Genomic DNA, 22,380 nt, shown 5'->3' on the forward strand with positions numbered 1-22,380 from the left:
CTCCAGCACTTCCTGCCATACAATGCCTCAAAGGATGCCATGGCAATACTAGCATGGTAACTGTTATTATATGAAAACTCAATCAAATCCAACCTCTCCTCCCATGATCCACCAAACTCCATTACACAAGCTCTCAGCATATCTTCCAAGGTCTGAATAGTCCTCTCTCTCTGACCATCTGTAGCTGGATGAAATTCTGTACTCATCTTCAACTGAGTCCCCATCAAAGATTGCAATTCTTGCCAAAACTTAGATATAAACCTTGAATCACGATCAGAAACAATATCCTTTGGCACACCATGAAGCTTCACCACATTTTTGACAAAAGATTTAGCCAACTCAGCTTTACTCCAAGTATCTTTCATAGGAATGAAGTGAGCTGACTTAGTCAATCGATCCACAATCACCCATATCATATTATTCCCTCTCTGAGTCTTAGGAAACCCCACAATAAAATCCATCGAAATGCTTCCTCATTTCCACTCAGGCACATCCAAGGACTGAACTTTATTTACCTTGTGGTCTCTTGTGCTCTCCCTTTACTCTTTGACAAACCAAACATCTAGCAACAAACTCGGCAACCTCTTTCTTCATGTTAGGCCACCAAAAAGTCTTCTTCAAATCTTTATATAGCTTACCTCCTCCAGGATGAACAAAATATGAAGTAGAATGAGCTCCAGTTAAAATCTTTCTTTTTAAGTCTTCATCATGAGGCACACACCATCTCCCATCAAACCTCAAACCACCATCGCTGCCCATGCGAAACCGCTTCTTCCCGCCTTCCATCACGGCCTCACCCACGACCTCTCTCCACCGCGCCACTCTCGCATCTCCTTCTTGCTTCTTCCTGATCTCTTCATACAACTCTGGCTCAATGGTCAAATCTCAAATTGTATCTCCTTTCTTAATCATAGAAATGCCTATCTTTTCCACCTCCTCACGCAATTTTATCCTAGACATGGCGGTACACAAAGCATGGACATATTTCCTACTAAGTGCATCCGCCACCACATTGGCTTTCCCTTCATGATAAATTATCTCTATGTCGTAATCTCCAATTAACTCTATCCATCTCCTCTGTCTCATATTTAGTTCCTTCTAGGTGTAAATGTACTTTAAGCTCTTGTGATCAGAAAATACCTTAAAAGTAGCTCCATAAAGATAATGACGCCACAATTTCAAGGCAAAAACCACCGCTCCTAATTCCAAATCATGAGTTGGATAATTTGCTTCATACTGCTTCAGCTGTCTCGAGGCATAAGCTATTACTTTCCCATTCTGCATAAGCACACATCCCAAACCATTCTTCGAAGCATCTGTATAAACTTCAAAATTCTCACTCCCTTCAGGTAAGGCTAAAATAGGAGCTGTAGTCAGGCGCTCCTTCAGGGTTAGGGATGCCATCTCACAACTCTCATCCCACTGAAACTTATTCTCCTTCCTCATCAAGGTAGTCAAAGGCTTAGCTATTTTTGAGAAGTCTTTTACAAACCTCCTATAATAGCCAGCCAACCCCAGAAAACTTATAATATCCCCCACATTCTTTGGTCTCTCCCACTTGTCCACTACCTCAATCTCGCTTGGATCCACTGACACTCCCTCCTTAGACACCACATGCCCCAGAAAGGCAACTTTCTCTAACCAAAACTCATACTTGCTCAACTTAGCATAAAGATTATTTTCCCTCAGGGTCTGCAACACAATCCTCAAATGCTTCTCATGCTCTTCTTTATTCTTAGAATACACCAGGATATTATCGATAAAGACAACCACGAACTAATCCAAATAGAGACTAAACACACGGTTCATCAAGTCCATGAAGACTGCCGGTGCATTAGTTAATCCAAATGGCATAACAACAAATTCGTAGTGTCTGTACCTTGTCCTGAATGCAGTCTTTGGAATATCTTCATCCTTAATTCTCAACTGATGGTACCCCGACCTCAAATCAATCTTAGAAAAGATTCCAGACCTACTCAGCTGGTCAAATAAATCATCAATCCGCGGCAAAGGGTAACGATTCTGGATAGTCACATTATTCATCTCTCTATAGTCAATACACAACCTCATCCTCCCATATTTCTTCTTAACAAATAACACAGGTGCTCCCCAAGGTGATACACTCGGCCTCACATAGCCCTTATCTAACAACTCCTCCAACTGCTTTTTAAGCTCCTCCAACTCTTTAGGTCCCATCCTATAAGGTGCTTTAGAAATTGGTCCCGCCCCAGGTTTTAAGTCAATGCCAAAATCAATATCCCTCTGAGGTGGTAACCCTGGAATCTCATCTGGAAACACATCCGAGAAGTCTTGCACAACAGGTATAGATGCTGTCCCAGGTATCACCTCCCGCGTGTCCCTCACACGACACACGATAAACCCCCCTCTCTTCCTCAAACAAGATTTTAAGGTAACTGTTGAGATAAGTTTTATTTTTGGTTTAACTACAAATCCCTTGTAAGACACTATTATTCCCTTAGGTCCACTCAAGGTTACTTTCTTTTGATGACAATCTATAAAGGCTTTATATTTACTCAACCAATCCATCCCTAAAATTATCTCAAAACCACCCAAAGGAAATTCAATTAAATTGGTCAAAAAGATAGCTTCCCCAATTTTAACTGACACATCTCTATACACACGACTAAAAGGTATGGAATCCCCCGAAGGTATATACACTAGGTCTTTTATCTCATCATATCCTTGAAAATTTAAAGTCCTAGCATGCTCACTTGAAATAAAAGAGTGGGTAGCTCCCGAATCGAATAAAACAAAGGTAGGTTCAGAATTAGCAAGAAATGTACCCATGACAACATGAGCATCCTCCTCAACAGCTTCCTTTCCCATCATAAATAATTTCCCACTGCTCTTAGCTCCACTCTGGCTAGCTGATGCTGACCTATTCTGCTGATTTCCACTGTTCATTATCTTCTGAAAATTATTGCTTTGATTGTTGTTGAAGCGATTTTGATTGGAATAATTGTTGTTATTGCTCCTCTGATAATTGCCACCACCAGATCTTGGATTATAACTCCCATAATTCTGCATAGGAGTACGATAGCCTCCACTCTGGTTCACATTTACAAAACCCCTTCCCCGACTTCCCACATGAACTCTGCAATCAGCAATCTTATAACCTACTTTCCCATATCTAAAACAAGTAATCACACCACCTCCCGAAGCTCCTCCTCTGCCGAAACCTCCACGGTTTCCATTCCCATTCTGCCTATTGTTGGAGAAAAAAGATCGGTATGGATTCACATTTTGTTTTTTATTCCCAGCATTCTCACTTGCAGTCTCAGTCTTTCTTTTCTCACCCTTTTCTTTCTTTTCCTCCTTAAGCATATCCGCAATTCTCTCTACATGTCCAGCTCTTTGATACACATCATGTTAGGTTCATATACCTATTATTATACTCCTCTAATATTGAACTAATTAACTTGTTAATTATTTGTTCTTTAGATCTAGTGTATGCATAACAAAATGTAAGATTTATAAGAAGAACAATGTTCCTTACATTGTTAGGTGTTTCAAAATATGTGGGCACAAGTAAGGTCACCTTCCTTCACTTGTTCTTGAGCTAAATATGATGGATGATCCTCCTAAGACTCCAAGTATAGAAGCCACTCCAATAAATTGCACCCACGATTAATCCCAAAAATTCCTACTAATATTAACTAGATATATAGTAGAAATATAACATTAATTATACTAATGTTCTTATATTACTACCTCTAGTAATAGATTATGAGTATTAGTATATTTAGAGAGTTTTATGAACTTGCATGTGAGGAAAGTTAGAGAGAAGCATAAGCAAAACAAGAGTTGTGAAAAATGAGCAACAAGTGCTCACTTTGAGAGCACCAAAACCGGTGGCCTCTAATGGCATGGGGGAATCTTTCCCATTTGTTTTTACTTGTTTGTTTAGGCTAGGTAGTAAAATGTAAGAGTAGGAATGATTAAAGCTAGTATGTAATGTCACTTTCATGCTTTAATCATAAAACAACAAAGACAAAAGAGCATCTTTTGCTCTTCTTATTTGGCCGAAATATTGGACCATTTTTGGTCCATTTTTGCCTTTTGTCACTTGTCCCACAAATGCTTATAAGTCATATGTTTAACTATCTTACATATTTAATTATTAATGTAATCATTTAACACTTAAATATTACAATTAATAATATAATATACACTCCACTTTTTGAGTAGTATACTACTATTATATCATCATATAATGGGTCCCATAATTACTAGTTAGTTAAAATTACAACTCCTTGTAACTTTAAATGACTAATTACCTCTACCTCAAAACTTATATAATACCTCAACTAATTTAGTAATTTAACACTTAATTACTAAATTTAAATCTTATTTAATCACATTACAATAAGACGTAAAATTGCACTCTCATAATTAAGGAATTAATTAATCAGACGCATACAATTAATTAAATATCTATTTGGGCCTCATCCTATAGGTGTGACCTAAAGGGATCAACTGACCACCACCGTCACACGACAGTAATGTCAAACTCTAGTTAGCCAATCATTACCGATTAATGACGGTTAGTCGACTGTATAAAGAATCATCCCTCACGTATTCTTTATATGAGATTGAATAATGATATTTAAATCATGTGATCGCACTATTGTTGAGGACACATTTCCCAACAATCTCCCACTTGTCCTCGACAAGTGTGCGTCACCAATTCTCTTGTCCTATTACAATCTCCCACTCAATGCAAGGTGTCTTGCAGGTCGTACTTACATTTAATCATATCTTGAGTGGTTTTCTCGATCTGGAGATTAACTGTCTGACCGGAATTATCTATCAGAGATACCTTCCGAGCGTGGCCACGCATTTCCAATTAACTACTCCTCGAGTGGCCTTGAGATTTCAAACAACCCTGACAAGGGGTGGACAATTCCTATCGCCCTATTCCCTTCGTTCAGCCACAGTCCATCATAACCCAAAATATACCCAGTTTGACCTCAGTTACGAAATCGTAGAGTATAAATCAAAGCTAATCAGAAGTTGTGCCAACTTAGGCGAATATTCTCTAGTCAAAAGAATTGACTCATAAGAATACTATAGTAGCTCTTGCCACGACCAGGCTTTATGAATTACCAGAACTCTATAAGCGGCCACTGCCCGACAGATTGTCCCATACAGTCTGCCTATGTGATCGACTAGTCATCCCATATGACTCTATGGCCCTTGAACTTGCCATCAATCGCATCACACTCTAGTCACTTCGAGACGTCACCTCATATAAGTAACTAAGGGCAAATACCATGTCAATCCAGTTCACTTTAATGAGGTTCAATTTATCTCTACAACCCATTCAGATACGACAAAGTAATGGGTGAGTTTAATAAAACTCAAACGATAAATGCGATTATCACATATGAATAGTCAATACACTATTACTACTTCATATTTATAATCTTTAGTGTATTATTAACACTAGTTTAAATGCAATAAAAGCTTGGAAAGTAGATATACCCGATATCCATATATTCCAACTTTATCAATTGCTATTTCCTTCAATTCGATGTTATCTTTAATGACATGAATTCATTTCTAAGTATTTGTCTAGGCTTCTTGCTAGACTTGGGCTCTTTAATTTGAAAGATGCCCCCACTGTTATCACATAACTTGTGATAAAGTCATTTGTAGAGGAATTCACCCTTAATCCATACATTGACGATTTTATCACAATTTACCTAGATTCCTTTTGTAGAGTTTTCAATGCGCGAAACTAAAACACTTTTCTTAGTCTCTTACTCCTTAGTCAATAAATCAGCCTAGGATTTCAACAAATCCCTTTTGAGTTTGGAAACTAAAGTTTGTGCAACACTTCAACACCTAACTTAGTTTGTCATCCAAACATGTTAACGAGTCCTTAATTCTTCTCAAGAATCTCAAGGATGTTATTTAAGGCTTTCACAAGCCATATTATGGAAATTATCCCTTTTATTGACTTATTATGCTCTCAGCATATATCACATCATGGCACGTGCGTCTGTTGGCATACATGATCATTCTAATGGCGGAAACATTAGAATTCGATTTCAAGTGATCAACAACTTAATAGGTTCATAGAATGATTATGACTCCATCATAGTAATCCTACTTCCATCATCATGAATAGCCTATTTGACTTTGTTGTTGTACAACAGATGTGAAATATCTTATCCACATAAGACTCTCAACTCTATGCCAATATTCTCTCACATAGATTCAAAATCTAGAATACTTTGCATCCCTTTCCAAGTCTCCCAATCACTCTTGCCAGAAGAGAGCATTGGTACATTATACTTCAATAAGTAATATGTTATCAACATATAAGACATGGAGAAACAATTCTAGCTCCCACTTAACTTCATGTATATCATGATTCTTCAATCATGTGAATGAAACAATTCACTATAATCACATGAACAAAAAATATAATCCTTTAATGCTTGCTTAAAATCACTTAAGAAAGCTACGCATAGGATTCTTAGATCTTCATCTAAGATTTTGTGTTTCAAACACTTCCTTCTCTAAATTCCCATTTTAGAAAAGCGAATTTTATTTGCCATTTTTCATTAAAATGAAATGTGGCAAGTCCTAACACAATATATCTGATCAACATATTTATGTAAATCTTATGCATTTGAGTACTCGGAGCTCTATTTACTTTTGAGGAGACCCACGCCTTAAAGTAAATCTACTCTTGAGTAACAATTTTTTTTGGATTGTAATGCTTCGCTCGTATGTAACAAGGTCATGATATTATCACTTTCACAAAGTAATATTTTTGAACAATAAGACATGTGCGATAAACTCCCACTGAACTATGCTCTCATACTATCTTCGTAGACAATAGTTCAATACCAACTCCCACTCTATAATTCTATTACTTTCACAAAGTAACATTTCAACTATAAGAGATGTTTGTGACGATTCAATCTACTCCCACTCTATCTCTCAGAAATATTTCAATATTCATGAGAGATAGCTTTGTGAGTCACAAACATATATATTTAACGGAGTATTAGGAGTTTTACTTAGACTATGTATTAGCTTTCAAAAGGCCATCCTTACATGGCAGCTTGATAATATACGAGTCTTATCCATGTCATCTGTTTAATAGACTCTCTATTCTAGGTATCTTATGGTTGACCATCCGTTTAGAATAATGTGTCCATATGGTATCGTAAATTCCCTACTTGATGAGTTCAAAAGCTCATTATAACTTTATAATTGATCTTACATAAGTAAGTTGTTACTTTTAGTAATGATGACATAAGGAGAATCAAATTCATAGCTTATGGACATATAATGATCCCATCATCATAATCGTCTATTTGATCAATTTGAGTTGTTTATCTAATGTTTCTCTACACAAGTAATTTATGATGATGATTTTAGAACAAATAACATAATAAAACAAATGATTTGGGTTGAAATCCAAATCACCAATATCTAAAATACAACCCGTGTTTAAAGGATACAAACCAATTTCCAAGTCACAAAAGGAAATCAAAATAGTTCTAAAACATGAAATACATCATAAAATTAAAGACAAAGCAAATTAAAGCCAAGCTTCCTTTGATCCATCACCATGGTCGGCTACTCTAGCTCCCCATATGATCCTCTAGGTTTGCTTTTCCTTGCCTTTGTCCTTGGTAGGAGCCCCTATTTACAATAAAAAGGGTAATCATCACAACTTGTATCACATACTAATTGAGATTGAAACATAAAAGATAGGGATAGTTATATACCTACTGAAATAACCTTTCCAGCTTTAATGTCGCCAAGGTATTTGGAACAGTTCCTCTTCCAATGCCCGACACCACAACAATAGTGGCACTTGTCCCCGGTGGGGGCACTGTACTTGGGCTTGGAGGTACTAGCTTCACATGCTTTAGCTATATTCCTGTTGGGAGTTCGCTTCTTCCTCTTATTCCCACCTTTCTTGAAGGTTCCCTTGCTCTTATGATTGACATTGAGCACATCTTTGGTGGTGCTAACACTTAGCCTCATGTCCCTTTCGGCTTGCACAAGCATTTTGTCCAACTCATCAAGGGAAACTTTCTTATCTTGCATATTAAAATTCACCCGGAATTGAACATATGCTTTGATTTTGTTAAGGGAATGAAGAATTCGATCAATTACGAGTTCATTGGGAATTTCCACCTTATGCATTTTCAAGGTCTAAACATGCTCCATCAACTTGAGCACATGAGGGCTCACCTTTTGACCCTCTTTGATGTTAAGATCAAAAAATGCGGAAGCCGCCTCATATTGAATGACCCTAGGAGCTCGTGAAAACATGTTCACAAGCCTCATGTAGATCTCATGAGCGGTTCTAATCTTTATAGCACTTCGTTGGAGTTCGGCCTCCATAGCAAAGATCAACACATTTTTGATCGCGGCCGACTCCTTTTGGTAAACCTCATAGGTTTGCCTAGCGGCGGGGGTGGACCTAGTATTAGGTTCGGTGGGAGATGCCTCAGTAAGGTAACGAAGCTTGTCGTCACCTTGCGCGGCCAAGCGAAGTTGCGCGTCCCAATCGGCGAAATTAGACCCATTCTTTTCTAACTTACATCAATCCATGAAGGATCGGAGCCATGACACATTGGTAAGCGTGGTGGAACTAGTGGATGCGGATGCGATTGGAGTTGCCATTGCGGTTGATTAAAACAAATTTGACTACAAAATAGGAAATGAAGGAATTAATTATCATCTATCGTTTTAATAATACTCGTAAATTTAACTACAAGCATTGCATTTATATAGTGACCTCCACCCAACTACATATATGATTCCGAGATCCAAATTCATATCAACTCGGGCACGGTGAGCCGATTCATCCCTTATTAATATAACTCGGCGGATTAACTCTTTAATCGATTCTACTTTTAGAACTCTCGGTCGATAAAAATTACTCTAATTCTTATCTTTAGCCCGGAACACATGCGACTGCGGTCAACAATACTTCCGTTTAGCTCAATCCAAATTTCGATGTAATAACTTTTTACTACCCCACTTCGCCAACGTAACAAGGTTTGTATTACGGTGAAGCCGGATTAACTCCCTTATGAAATTGGTACTTCATGGGTTTCTACTATTTGGTAAGGCTATTTCTCAATTATTATATGTGAGAGGTCTTGTCAATTTATTATCTATCACGTTTTAAGTGAACTAAAGCGGTGAACTACGATAATTATTAGTGACACGGTCGATGACTCGATATAATATGCATGTGTTGTTATGGCGATTTGGCAATGCATACAACATATTAAAAGAAATGCAAAGCAATAAATAAAATTCCTAGTATGGCCTTCCTAAAATAGAAAATCAAATAATCTATTACATATTCAGAAACCAACTCCTTTGGTCCCTTGAATCTTCAAATGGCACGTCTTCCAAGACACCGTCTTTGTCGGATCACCTTTCCGAATGGCACCGTCTTTGAAGATGCTCCATAATTACAAATAATAATAAAAATACAAAGCTATTCCTATTATACATTTGTAAAATGGAAAAACTAATGAAATAAAAATAAAAGTGATACGAGATCACATTAAATTACAACCGAATCAATATTCCCTTTCATTACGGATAATATTGATTAAAACTAAGGCCATACTAAGATAAAATTACATAATTCAAAATTATATAAATAAAATACATTCAACAATTGAAATATGCAGCATTATAATATGTACCTATCATGCAAAATCATGTGCCAAATCGCCCTATTTAACTTATGTCATACATATAACCCGGTTTTATGGAAATGCGTGATAATAACCTTTTAAAATCACTAATTAACACTTAAATCAAATTTAAGCTCAAGTTAATTATCCTAACACTTTTTAGGACTCAAAAATTAGTCATCACTCAATTTTTGACAATAATTCAACTTGATTTAATTTTATGCTCATTTTTGACCTTAAAATCGTTATTTATATGAAATAAATCCAAATTAAATTATAATAATTTCAAAATTTGAATTTTAAATTTTTGAACATTCTGGAATAATTCCATGACACTCATAATGTCAAAAATCATGGTTAAAATTTTTGAATTAATTTTGAGAAAATATAGTTGCATTTTATCGGTTTTAAATCATAAAATACATAAAGTATCCGAAAATTAATCCAATAATTTTTAAAACTTTAGATCTTATTAGTGGGATATTAATGCAACTTAAAATAATTTTCTCAAGCCATGCAATACGTTTTAGCTAATTTTTGCTAAAATAGTCGCTATTTATGCCATTTTTACTCTAAAAATCCATAAACCATGCTAAAGAAGATATTTTAATCTAGAAATTTACATACACTCTGTAAATCTTTCATGTGACATCATATTAAAAGATCATGGCTTAATTCGTGATTTAACTATTTTTAACCATTTTACTTCTTTTAATCCATTTTTATATCATAAAAATCATAAATCATGCAATATTAATCAAATTAACTCGACCTTTTACACACAACTTTTAAAATATGCATGTGAGGTCATATAAAATTTCCAAGGTCAGAAACTTAGCATAACTATTTTTAGCATTTTAATTCCCATTTTAGTCATAAAAATGTAATAAAATGACCAAAAATCATTTAAATGAGCAATAAATTTCCATAAATCATAAAAATGACCTAAAAAAATTTTAGGACCAGAATATATAATATGCATGGTGATTTCGTGGCTTATACTTATAAATCACAAATTTTTAGTTTTATATGTTAACCTTTTAACTCGGAAAAACATTAACCGATTATGCATGCAACATCCTTATGCTCTGATACCACTTGTTAGGTTCATATACCTATTATTAGACTCCTCTAATATTGAACTAATTAACTTGTTAATTATTTGTTCTTTAGATCTAGTGTATGCATAACAAAATGTAAGATTTATAAGAAGAACAATGTTCCTTACATTGTTAGGTGTTTCGAAATATGTGGGCACAAGTAAGGTCACCTTCCTTTACTTGTTCTTGAGCTAAATATGATGGATGATCCTCCTAAGACTCCAAGTATAGAAGCCACTCCAATAAATTGCACCCACGATTAATCCCAAAAATTCCTACTAATATTAACTAGATATATAGTAGAAATATAACCTTAATTATACTAATGTTCTTATATTACTACCTCTAGTAATAGATTATGAGTATTAGTATATTTAGAGAGTTTTATGAACTTGCATGTGAGGAAAGTTAGAGAGAAGCATAAGCAAAACAAGCAAAACAAGAGTAGTGAAAAATGAGCAACAAGTGCTCATTTTAAGAGCACCAAAACCGGTGGCCTCTAATGGCATGGGGGAATCTTTCCCATTTGTTTTTACTTGTTTGTTTAGGATAGGTAGTAAAATGTAAGAGTAGGAATGATTAAAGCTAGTATGTAATGTCACTTTCATGCTTTAATCATAAAACAACAAAGACAAAAGAGCATCTTTTGCTCTTCTTATTTGGCCGAAATATTGGACCATTTTTGGTCCATTTTTACCTTTTGTCATTTGTTCCACAAATGCTTATAAGTTATATGTTTAACTATCTTACATATTTAATTATTAATGTAATCATTTAACACTTAAATATTACAATTAATAATATAATATACACTCCACTTTTTGAGTAGTATACTACCATTATATCATCATATAATGGGTCCCATAATTACTAGTTAGTTAAAATTACAACTCCTTGTAACTTTAAATAACTAATTACCTCTACCTCAAAACTTATATAATACCTCAACTAATTTAGTAATTTAACCCTTAATTTAAATCTTATTTAATCACATTACAATAAGACGTAAAATTGCACTCTCATAATTAAGGAATTAATTAATCTGTATCACATATAATTAATTAAATATCTATTTGGGCCTCATCTTATAGGTGTGACCTAAAGGGATCAACTGACCACCACCGTCACACGACAGTAATGTCAAACTCTAGTTAGCCAATCATTACCGATTAATGACGGTCAGTCGACTGGATAAAGAATCATCCCTCACGTATTCTTTATATAAGATTTAATAATGATATTTAAATCATGTGATCGCACTATTGTTGAGGACACATTTCCCAACACATCATCCATGTTACTTGGTTGCCCAGCTGCCAACCTCTTCTTGATAGTTGTGGTCAATCCCTTCTCGAATCTAAGTGCCAACATCTCATCACTGAAGTTTAAGTCTGCCACATACTCAGATAGCTCCATGAATGTATTGTAGTAGGTCTCCACTGTCATCCCATCTGGCATTTTGAAAGAGTCAAATTCTACTCTCATTCTGCTCTTAATGTGCTCTGGAACGAACACAACATTCATAACCTTCTTGAATCCCGACCACCTCACATAATCACTCCCATTATTTGCAGCAGCCTCTCTCACAGCGTCCTTGCTTCTAGTCCACCACATACCAGCTTTCCCCCTTAGATAATAAGCAGCCTGATCCACTTGTATTTCCGCAGGACATTTCAATAGCTCAAAAAGATTATCAAATTCTCTATGCCAATCTCCCAATAAAGAAGGTGCTCCCAAACCATCATACTTCGCCGGATTGTGCCACGCAATAGAAGCATTCACCTTGGCTAAATCTTGCACTGACCCCTTGGCTTTCAACGCAGCTGTCAAGGCCTTACTCATAGCAATTAGACGATAAATCTCCTCTTGAGACATAGAAGTGGGTATAGGTGTAGATGTAGCTTTCTTTGGAGGCATGGTTCTGATATTAAAGGAAAGAAAATACACACATAAGCTTTTGCTCAGGAATTTACGCATAAGGTTTTTAATTAATACACCTGCAAACAAAGCAATATGTGGTTGACTGGACTGGCCTAAAGCCGGCCAACCGCGTGACCCATGACCGTCCAAAACCGCCACACCCCCACGGTTGTTAGCCGTTTTAATAACCATCACCCACAAAATTTATTGCTTAATCGATAAATTAATACACTAATCATGGCTCAGGGATCACATAACCGCATATCACTAGACATAATATTTCTAGTTCACATAACATCCATTCATGTAAATTAATTATTCACGCTATAAATTAATTCAACCCAATTTATATAATTTCAACCAATTAATTCAATTTACTATTTGGTGCATATTATCATCCAATTTCACAAACTAACTTCTAACAACTATTCCAATTCACACGGGCCTAGGCCAAAATAATACCGTCACATATTACTTACCTCAATCCGCATCCTGCAACAAGGTTAGAAATTTCTATCCTAAGACAAACAATTGACCCTTAAGACAGAAGATATTTTCAATTTACCCCACTCGTTCAGTTCTCTCAAAGGTGACCGGTTCAAAACTAAAAGGGCCAGAAGTTTGGTGTGAGGGGGCCCCTAACTCATCCCAAGCCTTAAAGGGGCTCCTAACAGTTTCTACCCGGGTTCATTTTAGTAGACTCATCCTAAATTCATTTGGTTCATTTGTTTTAGGCCTGAGGAACGTACGCTCTGATACCACTTTGTAACACCCCCATTTATTTAAGAGCCTTTACTAGGCATTCCTAGATAAATGAACGTGTTACCATCTCAGTTACCTGAGGTAGTGAATACAAAGGTAAATGAAACCACAGTACTTTAAATAAATATAATATTTAAATGGCCTTATTACATAATCCAAATTAAATAACTAAATTAATTAATACAACTGCAGCGGAAGAACTAAATAATACGAATAATAAATATTGTTTGTTCTTCTAAGGTGATCTAGACAGCTAAGTAAAAGCCATATCCTCTCGCCCTTCAGCTCCCCTTCTAAGTCAGCTCAAATACCTGAAATCAATCTGCTTCCCAATTATTGGTTCATCACAGGTATTTAACGAATACACGGTCAACCCAACGGTTGAGTAGGAATATCTAAACAACAAGAATAATACAACAATAATACAGAATAAACATTTAAATGATCAATCCCGATCACAACTCAAATCTCCACACATCCTCATACACAACCCAAGACACCCTTTTTCAATAACCCAAAACACCCTTATAAGCAATATCAATCCCGAAACACCCTTTTATATACCGCCACCCGTGGACCGGTTCTTCATTTTACCCGCCACCCTTGGACCGGCCCTTCAAAACAACAATACAATATACAATATGGATAGTGATAATCAAAAAACACAACACTCAACAAACAAACCTCCAATTCCAACTAACAATTATTAAATGAATTACATCAATGCATATTCGAGTTGAGTAGATAACCTACCTCAGCGGCAAATCCAATAAAGTAGTCCAATAAAATCATCAGAAATACTCCACTTCAAAACCGTCACCTAAACGAAATATATAATTTAATTATTAATTATTCAATTTATTATATTAATTTAATTACTTACAATTTAATTTAATTAATTATTTTTCCCGTGTAACGATTACATAAACCCGACTTACTAACCAATTAAATGAAACAAAGCAAACCCATGGCACACCCCACAAAACCCACGTGAACCTCGTGAAACAAACACAAACACCACCAAACGACACGGCAAAAACCGAGTCCCAAACCCCTCACCAAAACCCGCCTATTGCGAAACCCCTAGCCACCGACACCACCACCCAATCCTACCACGCCCTAGCCTGCACCACGGCCAACCCCGACAATCCTTAACCACCACCTGAACCCTCCTATACAGGCTGTGAAAACACGCCCTAAACAGCTCCGAAAACCCGACACGAGAACAACGAAACCCGACCAATTCACCACCCTACTGCCACCATGACCACCCGTGGCCGCCACCGTGGTCTCCCTTGAGCCACGGTAGTCCCACCACTTGCTACAACCCCGCACAACAGCCCAAAACAACACACAAAACGAAAAACAACCAAAACCCGTTTAACCACCACACCCGACACCTCACCGTACCAAACACCACCTCAAGCCACCCCGACACCACAATTAGGACCGCCCATAACCAAGCTATCTAGCACCCAGGCCCCGTGTTTATTCATCCAACCAATAAGTCACAAAACCCATCTTAAATCCGCGACAACCGCTACTTTAAACGTCAAATTCACCACCCACAGTGGTCGACAATAGCCACGACAGGTCCCAATGACATCCCCACGGTCACGGCCAACTAATGAGGGTAACGGCACGGTTCACGGTGGTCCATATGGAGTTTAAACGATAATTTAATTAAATACGACTATATAAATATAAATTAAGACGGTGTTACCTTGAGGCAACAATAATTGGATGAATTCTCTTACTTTTCTCCCTTAGATCTTTCTCTCCCTTGCCTTAAATCAATTATTGTGTTTTTATGTTTTTGTATGCTTATGGGTAGGTATAACATCTTATTTATATAAATGTGGGAAGGAAAGATGGAGGAAGTTTCCTTCAAATAATTATATTTATTTTCCCTTTTCTTTTTAATTACCCCCATATTAGTATTAGTAATCACAAACAATTACAATCCCGACTATATACTTAACATACACGGCCCATATTATTTCCGTCTTAATTATTATTTAATTATTTTATTACCGTCCTACAATTTATTATTTAATTGATTAAATTATTAAATATCATTTAAAACATATTTTAATATAATTCTACCGTCTAAAATATGGGGTATTACATAAACTTTATTAAATAATAACAAGTTTAGTTATGAAAAACGTAAACTAATGAATAAATGAAACACAACTCGTCTATGACTATGTCATCCATGCTACACTACTCGACTCCGAGTCCAAGGTGCGACCCAAATCCCGATCACGTCAACAAGCAAAACCTGTACTTAACCTGCTCCCCATATGATCGGAAATATCATATGGATCGACACAAGCCACCCCGGATATATGTGACAATTACAAAGACAAACGAACGTCAGTTTCAATAAATAAATAAAGTGCGACACGACTCAAAGTGTGTGAATATGCAACATGACTATGATATGAATGACATGCTATCAAACAACAACCACCACGGTACCGGGACACGCCCAGACATACCGACAACCACACTGATACGGGGACACGCCCAGACATACTAACAACCACAAACAAGTACCGAGAGACGCCCAGACGTACCGGGTACGAAAGCCAACCAGATCCTCTGCCAGACGTCGTGTCTCAACCACACGAGTCCCTCCAAACTCAAGCCAATAATGTGCATATGCCTCTTGGAGTGGGAAGATTCAAGAGGCGACTCAAGCGGAAAACGGTCTCCCAACCGTCTTCTGTCTCCTCCACAACCACAACACCATCACAAATTGCCATTATACAAGTTAATCGATAACAAATGCAAGATCACACTAGTATACTAAATACCAACTCATCTTGACAAACCTTTTGTTGTTATACCTCATAATTACCTCTTAATGACATAATTAGTGACTAAGTATGTTATAATGCAACTAATCTAATTACATGAGACTAATTACAACATCCACCATAAAACATGTGACAACCACAATATTGAAACTGAGTAGGATTAACCTACCTTTTAGCATCCTCCATAAACTAATCCAAGACAACAAGAATCCATCTCATAAAACCATCTCATCCTACAATAATCACATAATAACTATCATAATACATCCTAATCTATTATACAATACAAAACTCCTTGTTATTACCCTCTAATTACACATAAACACATACTAATTGCTAATTAATCAACCCAATTGAAAACTCCCAAAAGTTAGGGTTCATAAGACTAAAAAAAGGTAGATCTTAACTTACAAATCAAGATTAAGGAAGGAGGAATGTGAGAAATCCACTAATACAAGATTGAATCAACTAAAATGGTGTTTGTGGGGGGGGGGGGGGTGTTTAGAGAGAAGGGAGAGAGTTTGGAGAGATAAGGAAGAAGATAGAATGAATGAAGATAAGGGGATAAGATTTCCTTATCCCGTGTTCTGATTTAGCGCCACTCGGTCGAGTGGCGAGTCCACTCGGTCAAGTGTCACTCACTCGATTGAGTGACGAGTCCACTCGGTCGAGTGCGACACGGTTCTCAGCAATGACAAGTTTTCGTAAAACAGTCATATCTCACTCGTTACTTGGTCATTTTAGGCGTGTGACCTACCGTTGGAATCGTACGATAACAAGCTATCACCTCCAATTGGAATCACATCTATATCACGTCTATATATCAAGTTATAACAGTTTCAAGACGATCCTTCTATGGGTGGACATTATAACAACTCCACTAAGTCCAGTATAGGTTATACTTGATCCACTTTATAGTTATACCTCACTCCCGAGTCACATCTAGTCTAGTATAAGGTTCCCTCACGCATACTAAGCTTCCTTTGTGGGTCCCACAATATCCGGGTATTACAGTTGTTGACATGGACTCATCCTTGTTCTTGGTCGTAATCAGTGCTAAATGTATTGGTGTGTTGGTTTGACTTGGTAGTATCAATATAGGACGGAATTGTAGTGTTGGGTAGGTTGGATGTGGTGGTTACCTTCCTCTTAAGTTCCATGTTATCGGTTATAAGTGTCCTGTTTTTTTTTGTCTATTTAATTTCTTATCATGTTCTTCAATAAAGGCTCCTCCAGGAAGCATATCCTTTAACGGTCTAGGGTGTCCTGTCCCTCTATTATTTGGGGTTTTCTTCCATTTTGGAATCAGTTAGATTATATTATTTCGGGCTTGTCACTGTATGTTTTTGCATGTTGCAAAAATGGGTTAATAAAGGTTGGTATGGACCCTCTATGTCAAGCGTGGGTTGGATTCGTCAGAAGTCGGTGCCTTTTGGAATCCGTGGATTGGAGATTGATTGAGGGGTTGTCCTTGTTCTCATCTATCTATATGCTGGATTTCTCGGTTTGTTGGTCTTATGATCAAACGGTTCGATCTCTAAGGTAAGAGAGAGTTATCTCCATTGATGGTAGACTTCATCGTCCTGCTTTTCACCTTTTCTTTCTATGTTCTTTTCACAAGGGCGTAGTACACCTTGTTATTGTCACCCGACGACTTGTATGTATCAACGATATCTGGAAGTCAGTTATGATGGTGAAGTTGGTTCAATCGCTCGTTAAAAATATCCGTTTTACTCCATACTACTTTAGTTTCATTAGTTTCTCTTGCTGATGCTGTATTAGTTTTAAATTGTAGATACCCGCATCTATCGAGATTGACGTTTTTAGAAATCCCGCCAGCCACCCGATGATGACAGGACACATGTATACTTAAATGACGTGGTCATGGTACGATACGTCATATGGATGTCAAGCAATGTTACATCGACGATTTAAGTTAATTTAAATAGTGTTTTAAATTAACATTTGGAAATGTTTTGAAATAAAGGGTTATTTTATTTCTTTACATTTGTGTTTTAGATAATTTGTGAAATAAAGGTTTTTATTTCATTTGTTATATATTTTGAATGATTTAAATGAAAGTTATTTCGTTCGGTTTTGATTTTTGAGTTTTATTTTAAATCAAGTTTTAATTAATTTGAAAAATTAATTTAAATTTTAAATTTTAATTTTAATTTGAATATTTAAAAGTTTGATTTATTTTGATTTGAAAAATAAAAAATGAATTTGTGTGACGGTGTTTATTTATCATTTTATTTAATTCAAAGTTTCGAGTTTTTAATGCGGTTTTTAAACGCGTTGTTGATGCGATTTATGGAGTGATTTTTGATGCAATTTTGAGCCATATTTGGCACGAGTTTTGAGGCAATCAAAAGCGCATTACCTTGCCCTCCAACCCTGTTTCGAACCCCCATCCAAGCACCCACAAATCCCTCCTTAAACCCAACTTAACCTCGACTCAAACCAAGTCAATACCCACCTTCATGTTCTTTTTTAGCAGCACCAAACCCGCTCCCAAACACCTATGTTTAGCTACCTAGCCACGTCCTAGTCATGTCCCAACCATAAAAAAACATGAGCTGCCCTAGCATAGCCTATATGACCCAAGAACTAAGCCCCAACGAGCCATAACAAAGCTGACCTGAGTCCCCTAGCGTGCTCTATTTTTGCGTGAGCATTGGAGCTCGTTTCTTGAGCTCCAAGCTCCTCCACCAACTTTCCTTACCTTTAACATTAAGAAATCAATATCCTATACCCTTTAAAACTTCCATTTCCAGCCGTAAAAGATAGAGAAATCGTTCGAAAAGATTGAGGAAACTTGAGTTTCCTAAAACCGTCTTACTACTTTCCTATTCTTTAAACAACTCGAAAACCCTAATGCCTCTAACCATATTAGCTTTACACATATCCTACCATTGAATATGAACACATAGAATAGAAACCTAGCCTTACATGCCCGAAACTCGAAGAAGAACTTCATCTTTTTACTCGAGCACCCGAACCTAGAAAACAGAGCAGTCTCGTTCGCCTCTAGAAAAACTCCCTCGAAACCCCATCAAAACACTACAAAAATTCACGAAAATTGACATATACAATCTAGGTAGTACCCTTGATTGATTCATGCCTTCGTACAATGGTATTGATAACAATTAGAGTATTAATTTGCTCAATTTTTTGCCCTTGCTCGCGTTCTGTCAAGCCCATGTTGGGACTTGTTTTTAGTTATTTTAAAAGCATCTCCAGTATGGTTTTTTTGATAAAGATCAAAACTTTGGAGTCTAATAATTCCAAAACATCTTTCGGATTGAAAATCCGTTGAGTATTGAAGTCGTGGTGGTTATTCGAAGATCGTTGCGTAAAAGTTGGTTAAACATGTGAAACATGTTTGTTGGTTTGAGTTTAATTTCGCTTGTTGATTTCAAAAACATCGTAGACATACCCAAAAGATTGCATCCCGATGTTTGTGGACCATCGTCAGAGACACATGTAAGTTGTGGGTGCCAAAAAACACTCCTTTTCCTTCTTATTGCAATTTATTTTGTTAATTATCGCCTTTATCAATTTATCGTATTAATAATGTTATTTATGCGATATTATTGTCATTATTGATAATTATGGAGGAGGACGGGATTAATTATTATGATGAATGCCAATGCATTGGCTCTTACTTGTGTGGTTTTGGTTTCCTGTTAGGACTTTGGCGATTTGTATTGTCATATTAATTGTTTTTTCATGTTTTATCGTTAAATATGCTAGATTTATTCTCGTATATTTAGATCTATGTCTAATTTAATGTTATTTCTTTAATTCTGAAGCTATAACATGTTTTTTATGTTTAATTAGTATATTTATAATTAAAGTTTGCATGTTTGTTAATTTTTGCTAATTCATGACTTAATTGGATTAAATAATGAAATTATTTAGTTTTAATTCGTATTTTGGCATGATTAATGAGATATTGGCATGAACATGATGTTTGCTTGCTTAAATTATATTATGCATGATGATTTAATTTGGTTGTTCATTCACCATGTTAATTTAATTAATTAGGGTTTAATTAATTAGAATTGTATAAAATCGCATAAATTAGAATTATTTGTGTTGATTTGGTTGCCTTGCATGTATGTTGTGTGTTTATGTGTCACGAATTTATAGGCTAAGAATTAGTCTACTTTGCATATGTTTAACATGATGCACATGGAAAAATAAGCATGTTTAGATTTAATTGTTTTAATTGAGATTTAATTGAAACCGTTAACATGTTTGTGCAGTTATTGTCATCTTTGATTGGTTTGTCGATTCATCTCATGGATGGTGCAATGAGGCACATTTCCATAGTTTTTTTAATGTCTAAGTTTAGTCCTTTTGCTTGCCGTAATCGTATGCTAATGATTTGTGAAACAATTGCTTGATTTGAATGCATGTTTGCTTCTTTTCATTCTCATATGATTAACTTATCTCATGTCACTTATTTGAAACTTGACTTGACCTATAATATGCCTTGTATGCACCCTTGGTGGCCACGTTTAGCCACGTATGGTGTTCGGCCTTGATGGCACGTGTTTCGTTGATTTGGTGTTCGTTAATGCCTTGTTTGCTTATTGGTTTTTATTGCAATTGTTCTGATTGTAATCTAACCCATGTTTGTTTACAACACCGCATTAGTAAGAAGTTTCTTTCTCTCCTCTTTGTGTGTTTATTTATGCTAGTATAGTTTAATGAACTCACATGTTTAAATCACTTGAAAAAGTTATGTGCATTTAAACCATTAGAATTGCTTTCACATGCTAGGGTTTAACATATTGATGCATATCGACAAATACTAGTTCTGTGGATGTGGGAATTTGATAACCCACCGGGATTTTTCGAACACATGGAGTCGCCATCGAGTTTTAAGGAAAACTCATAAACCTTTTAAGAGAAAATGGATTCCTGTGAAAGTACATATTGGGAAGCTCATTCAAACACCGAACCCTGCCCGTTGTAAACAACGGCCTCTACTAAGTTAAACAACGGCCATTTAACTGAACTAGCATTTGTCGAATGCATCCAATCATATTAAACCCTAACATGTGACAATCAATTCTACGTGGTGTTTATTGCAAAAATTACTTTGTCCAAGTTATTTTAGCATGTGCGTTCATTAGCTATTCTAGCAAACAAATAACCAAAATGCAGAGAAAGAAACTTCTTACTCAAGCGGCGCTGCAAACAACATGGGTTAGATTACAATAACAATTGCAAAACCCATGAAGAAGCAAACAAAGCAAAGCAAGAATAAACATGTGATTTAATCCAAACATAAACAATTCAATGTAACTATATAAGAATTGAACTTGAAATAAACTACAAATGTAGAAATTAATTGCATAATTTTTAGAATCGAAATTGCAATTAAAACAATTGAATTACAACAAATAAGAAGCAATAAACACAAAACAAACAGACTCGTACACTGTATGGATCAGGCGACTTCCTCTGGCCTGATCAGAGTCGTGCACTGTACGGGTTCAGCACATATTTCACAATTTAATTCTAATTGTTATCCAAACGATTCAAATTAAATGCAAAAGATATGAAATAAATTACACAAATTCTAAAGCATAAAAATACAACATACAAACAATTCTCAGGATTTAAAAAATTTATTCGTCAATTAAAACCAATTATTTCATAACTAGCTCAATTAAAACAAACATGCAATTTTAATTTAATTATTTCATAACTAAATTAAACATGTGAAAGATCAACGCATAGGATTCATACCAAACCTTAATTCAACATGGGAACAATTTTCATATAGTATTCATACATGAGATACATGTGAGATAAACAAATCGACACAAACAATTCCTATTCATGTGATTTCAAGCAATTCTAATTAATCATATCCAATTAACTAAAATAACATGTGAACAATTCATGTGAAAATTAAATTAAATCAATTTCATTGATTATATCTAACCTTCGAAACATATGACAATTATTTCATAATTGCAATAACAACATGCTAATTACCGATAAACATACGAATTCAAATCCGACATAAATAAGAACAAA

The 22,380-nt window shown here is 35.9% G+C and overlaps 1 protein-coding gene across 1 annotated transcript; it reads right to left on the reverse strand.

Annotated features, from left to right (window-relative positions):
- Window positions 1–885: 885 nt before the first annotated feature.
- On the reverse strand, window positions 886–12,730 carry LOC141607704 (uncharacterized). The gene is made up of 5 exons (XM_074427058.1): window positions 12,135–12,730; window positions 1,861–3,373; window positions 1,402–1,776; window positions 1,141–1,278; window positions 886–1,077 (listed from the first exon to the last, which is right to left on the reverse strand). Exons 1-5 carry the CDS (start codon window positions 12,728–12,730, stop codon window positions 886–888), a joined length of 2,814 nt encoding a protein of 937 aa, XP_074283159.1.
- Window positions 12,731–22,380: the final 9,650 nt, after the last annotated feature.

This window comes from Silene latifolia, chromosome 10, assembly GCF_048544455.1.
Source record: "Silene latifolia isolate original U9 population chromosome 10, ASM4854445v1, whole genome shotgun sequence".
Taxonomy (NCBI): domain Eukaryota; kingdom Viridiplantae; phylum Streptophyta; class Magnoliopsida; order Caryophyllales; family Caryophyllaceae; genus Silene; species Silene latifolia.